At 47.3% G+C, this 6000-nt stretch overlaps 1 protein-coding gene across 1 annotated transcript in view; it reads left to right on the plus strand.

Moving 5' to 3' along the window:
• LOC129741310 (ATP-binding cassette sub-family G member 1-like) overlaps positions 1 to 6000 on the plus strand; it is a 50643-nt gene that overhangs the window by 36054 nt on the left and 8589 nt on the right. Inside the window, exons 3-6 of the mRNA XM_055733032.1 lie at positions 4946 to 5091; positions 5160 to 5398; positions 5460 to 5873; positions 5935 to 5994. Of these exons, the coding sequence (XP_055589007.1) occupies positions 4946 to 5091; positions 5160 to 5398; positions 5460 to 5873; positions 5935 to 5994 (859 nt within the window). The remainder of the gene's footprint in view (positions 1 to 4945; positions 5092 to 5159; positions 5399 to 5459; positions 5874 to 5934; positions 5995 to 6000) is intronic.

The following is a 6000-nucleotide window of genomic DNA, read 5'->3' on the forward strand; positions in this document are numbered from 1 at the left end:
TAAAAAAAAAAAATACTTTTTTCTATGGTCACATTCAAATGCTGAGCAGCTTTCTACCGAATTTCGATTATGAAACTCGAGAGTTTCAATAGGAAATTAAATCTTGAGCTATGTTAAATGCTTTAAAATATTGATACTCCATTCAAGGCTGAGTAAGTTCTCAAGTGACCGTTGTATGGAATCTTTGAATACTTGAGCATTTGATTAAAGTTCTGGTTTTCCTCGAGTGTATAGAGGTGAAAAACGCTATCTTTTGATCCTACACATTTCGATTTTGTTGTTTTAAAACAACACTTTGCATTGAAGCCATGTCCGGCTCGATTATATTGGCATGGAAGCACCAAAAATGAAAAGCAGTCTTTAGGATGATGCTGGTATCAAATTCTACAAAAAACTAAATCTCAAAATAAATAGATAAAAAGACTTCAAAAGATCCAAAGATCGGATCAAATAAAAACTGATTTAATCGATTTTTCCAAGGTTTAAAAATCGATCCAAAAAATCGGAAATCATATCGACTCGAGGCTGACTTCTCCTCTTTACGATTCAAGGCCCACTCTAGAGACTCGAGATCTGCCCTCTCCTCGTAATGACTCGAGACAACCATTTATACTCCACTTCTTGTTGAATAAAAGCATGATCTATCCTCTTGCGTCTCGAGACCCTACCTCTAATCGTGAAGACTCGAGGTTGACCACACAAACCTCACCTCCTGAAGACTCGAATTCTGGCCTCTCCTCTAACGACTCGAAGCTCGACCTCTTATCTCCATAGGATTAGAGGTTTTCCACCGTTATACCCGACGTGTGCCGATCGAGAGCAGCTTATCCTAGACTCACGCCTGTCTCAGCACACGCTCGGGACTTAACGCAACTACTCGGATGGTTCCCGACAAAGACGTCATCCTACTCCGACTCGAATGGCTCACCCGGCGTCGAGAGCCACTCTACCCGCTCTTTTTTTTAATCGTTTTCCACTGCAATGAAGGTCAAGTCTTATCCCCGCACCTTTGGCCGTTGGAAACCGCAGTACTCAGATACTCCCCGAAAGTGGAGCATCCTACGCACGAACTACGCAGAAGACGTTGCCTTATCTTTGTAGCTTCAAACCGTGTGGGGTCGGACGCACTCTTCTAGGCAGCCCCCCGTCGATGGGGTCAGTCTACTCCGGACGTAGTCCAGTCTTCATGTATCCCTTTGGCTGGCAACCCTAGGATTATTGGTCCGCAGCATTTTCTGTCCGTCGTGTACAAGATCGAGAGCTGCTTGTCCTGGACTCGGTACACATTCGGGACTTTGAACGCTACAACTCGGATGTTTTCCGACAGTGACGACATCCTACACCGACTTGAGAGGCTCGAACGGCATCGAGAACCTCTCTACCCGTTGGTATCCCCCGACAGGGGTTTACCCCCTTCCTATGAGGTCCGGTATTGTCGGAGGCAGGTATTGTCTTATCCTCGCAGTTTCCGCCATATGAAGCGGCACTACGGCGGTGGGGTATCCTACACACACTCTCGGCGAACCCATGATCATTATCACGCAGAAGATGATGCCTTATCTTTGTTGCTTCGATCAAGTGACTACTCAGTTGCTCCCAGGTGATGGAGTCATCCTTCCGCGTTTGCGGACTGCCGTTGACTCCAGCTCCTCTGCAGGGCAGTCATGATCCGGGTTAACCCATCGCCGACCACAAATTTTGGAATCCGTACACATCCTCTGCTCCACGTTGTCTACTGTCGTGTCGGGCCCACAGACGGCGATCTAAGCAGTATGGCGAAGCAACATGTCCAAACCGGTAGTGGTACTTCATAAAGCATCCATGACCAGTCAATAATTTGGTCATTAGGAAGTCCAGTTCAAAGTGTCTTCTTCCGATCCAGCCCGATGTGCGGGATCAGACGATGGGTCCACCTTCCTCTTGCTGAGCTGTCCCACAGCTGCTGCCAGTTGGACATCGAGTCCTCACTGGCAAGATCTCGTACGTACTCGTACAAATCACTGTCTTCCCAGGCCCTGCCTTCAGGCCGCCGCCCCGTACCGCAAAATTGACGTGGTCACGACATCATCCGTGTGAGTGCGGTCGTGACCATTGCTGCTCTCTTACACACGTAGTCGGAATGACTCGTGAAGCTGAGTCTGTCGTCGATCATCACCATTAGATACTTAATTTCGCGTTTGGACACGATATCACACGGTCCAACGCAACGAGCCAGGTTTTACGGAGATCTCGGAGCCCTTCGACTCAGTCGCGCTGATTCCAGCTAGCGGCATCAGTCGTCCCGGCCCTGAGCTCGAAAATGTTGGCGGTATCAACTCCTGCGTCAACGAATATCTGCTAGCCCCTCATGCTCACGCTACGCTTTCACCAAAACCTGGCTGGACGACAGAACTCTTTCTAGTCAGGTTTTCAGCTCCGACTACAAAGTGTTCCGGCGTGATCGAGGTCCTCACAACAGTACTAAATCCACCGGTGGCGGAGTTCTGATTACCATCTGATCCGATCTTTCAGCCACTCCAATCGACGATGAATCAAGGAACGATCAGGAATTGGTGTAGATCCGTATCGATCCGAGTACTCGGGGTTTTAAACCTACCCCTTGATCGTTCCAAAAGCGCGACCTCCGCAGAGTCGATTTCCCGCGGCCTTTCCCGGTTATGTTCCCTTACTGTTTCTGAGAACGACATTCTCATTATTGGTGACTTTAACCTGGCCGGACTAAAATGATGTTCCTCCCAGTGCGGTTTTTTGTTTGCTTATCCAGCGATATTTTCATTTACTACGCCCTCCAGTTTTATTCTCGACTCATTCAGCACAGCAACTCTTTCACCAAATTAACAGCTTTGAGAATGAGAATGATCGCTTGCTCGATCTCTGTTTTGTTAACGACGGATCCCAATTGACTACGATTGAACTAGCTCCTGCGTCTCTGGTTAAGCTTGTTCCTCATCACCAAACACTGCTGCTTTCGATTGAAATTGTGGCTCCTACCAAGAAGCCAGCATCCTTTTTTCTCGATTTTCACAAACGCTTGACGTCATCGACTGGGGTTTTCAGAACTCGAATCCTCCGATCCAAACGCCGCTGCTATGAAGTTCTCCCATATCATCAACTACAACATCGATCGTCACGTACCAAAATGCTCAGTAGCCACTGATCTATGTATGTGCTCCCTGGGTCACGAAAGAGTTGCGACAAATGAAAGCACTCAAGAACAAAGCTCTCCGCTACTACATGAGGAACAAGTCTCTTCACGCCAAAACCAATATCGTTGCAGGGCTACCTTATCCGGATACAGCGTGGTTTTAAAACTAGACCCAAATCGTTTTGGCAATATATTAAGGACTTACGGGAAGAATCCGGCTTACCATCCCACATGTTTTTGGAAGACAACCCGCATGGAGCATTATCATACAATAACGATTCCCATTATCTTCTTCCCAAGACACCCAAAAGATTCCCTGGATGATTGGGGTGGAAACTTATTGTACGAACAGGTGAATAATTTTCCAATCAATTCCCTACCTCTTCTGGAGTACCTCAAGGGAGCCACTTAAGACCCATAATATTCCTGTTCTACTTCAACGACGTGCTGCTGCTTCTCGATGGACCAAAGCTGGCACATGACTCCGCATGACAAAAGACTTTAAGGATATTTATTGTCTCAAGAGTCTTTACTGCAGCTTCGTTCGATTTTTCCTCGAATATGCCTCGGCTGTAAGGTGCCCCTACTACCAAAATGGCTCGGAGCGTATCAAGGCCATCCAGAGGCGTTTTTTGCGTATCGCTCCCCGAAACCTTAACTGGCAAGACCCGTTCCGAATTCCCAACTACGAAAACCGCTGCCGCTTATCGACATCGTCACGCTGCAGGCCCGCCGGTCCGCAAAACAGGCCTCTATTGTCGCCGATCTGTTTCGTAGAGACTGCACTGTTAGACGCACTCCAACTCAGCGTACGATCTTGAGGCTTGAGAAATCGCGATCATCTTTTTTTCTCCTCTTCGACAGAACAATTGCGGAGCAAATACAGCGCAAATTGGTCCGATAAGGACGTTTAACCGCTTCTCCGATCATTTTGGTTTTGACTTTTCGAGGAAATCGTTCCGAAGAAGAATCCGTAGTGCTTTAAGTAAAGTTTAGGGTAAATTCCGTGTAATTGTTGTTTGTCTTTAATTTTTAACCTACATATCATTTGGATCAATATGTGATCTGTTGATGAACAATAAACAAACAAACAACTGCAATGGTACCTGTTTGGGGTGAGCTCAGGTTGGTGATCTGCACCATCTCGGTTTTGTGGTGGGCTAGGCGCAAGCACTTGGAGTGCATCCAGCTTTCCACTGCCTGGATAGCTACTGTAGCAAGAAGCTGTACCTCCGCTGACGAGGAGCCTCTTGCTAAGAAGACCACATCATCCGAAAATCCTCCGAGTTCAGCTCCCCATGGAAGGCTCATTCGAAGGAGCTCATCGAACGTGATGTTCCACAGGACCGGGCCAAGTATTGACCCCTGTGGCACACCCGCCTAGCCTATACAGATATGCCAGGCCCTCATTTGGATGAGCGACGACGCAATCGCTCTCCAACTGACGCTGTTGAAGGCGTTTTTCACGTCCAGAGTGACCACCGCGTAAAAGCAGAGCCCTCTCCTCTTCGTTAGCCTGGCTCCGTCCGCTATCTCAATGACAGAGCGAATGGCTAAACTAAACTGTTTCTTTGAGAGTCCGCCCTCGCTTCCGGTGCACCTTTTATTTGTTGGATTATTGTATACCTTCATGGAACTCAAGGAAGATCAATGATAATTTTCGTGAAACCTGATTTCCAAAATTCTGTCACTACATAAATAACACAACTTTCGTTTTCAGTCGCTGCAGCTCATTAGCAAGAAATCGTACGAATCCTAGAGTTTGTAGATTACAGCAAAGGATAATTTTCCTAATTCCAGATCGAAGACATCCTCACCGTACTCGGCCTGTACGAACACCAGTATACGCTCACTAGTCGCCTTTCCGGGGGTCAGCGGAAGCGCCTCTCAATCGCCCTGGAGCTGATCAACAATCCCACCATCATGTTCCTAGACGAGCCCACCACGTAAGTTGATCTACATTATGATTGGGGGAAAAGGTGTTAATCCAAGGTCTGTCTCTTGAACAATTCAGCGGCCTGGATAGCTACTCCTGCAACCAGGTGGTAGACCTACTCAAACACCTTGCCAAACAGGGTCGAACGATCATCTGCACCATCCATCAACCTTCGGCCAAACTGTTCCAGGAGTTCGATCAGGTCTACGTACTGTCCAGTGGCGAGTGCATGTACCAGGGCTCGACGGACAAGTTGGTTCCTTTTTTGCAGTCCGTGGATATGCCCTGCCCCGTCTACCATAACCCTGCGGATTACGGTAAGTTCTTCCGTTTTTATAGAAGTCGTGTTCTTTGAATAACAAATGATCTTCCACGCAGTGATCGAACTGGCCTGTGCCGAGCATGGTCCGGAGAAGATCCAAACTATGGTCATGGAGATGGGTAACGGAGAGAGTACGGACTGGTTTAGTGACAAGCGGAAAGTGTTAAAGCTGGAGCAGCTACGAAAGAAGTATCCATTGAAGAAAATTATCGAACAGAACGACGATCTTCAGACGACCTCGCAGTGGTACCAGCTAGAGGTATTGATCAAGCGAGGTATAATCAAGGGTAAGAGGGACGCTACGTTGACGCATCTTCGGATCGGGGTCAACATCAGTATTGCGGTTATGTTGGGTTTCCTGTTCATCGATGCCGGCAACGAGGGATCTCGGGTACTGGACAACTACAATCTGCTGTTCTCGATCCTGATGCACCATATGATGGCGACCATGATGTTGACTGTGTTGACTTGTAAGTTTGAAGGTTTCCATAATATTTTAATTTTTTTAACGTTAACATTTTGGTTAAACAGTTCCTACGGAAATGGGCGTGATAATAAAGGAGCATTTCAATCGATGGTACACCCTTAAGAGCTACT

Source organism: Uranotaenia lowii, chromosome 2 (genome assembly GCF_029784155.1).
Source record: "Uranotaenia lowii strain MFRU-FL chromosome 2, ASM2978415v1, whole genome shotgun sequence".
NCBI lineage: Eukaryota > Metazoa > Arthropoda > Insecta > Diptera > Culicidae > Uranotaenia > Uranotaenia lowii.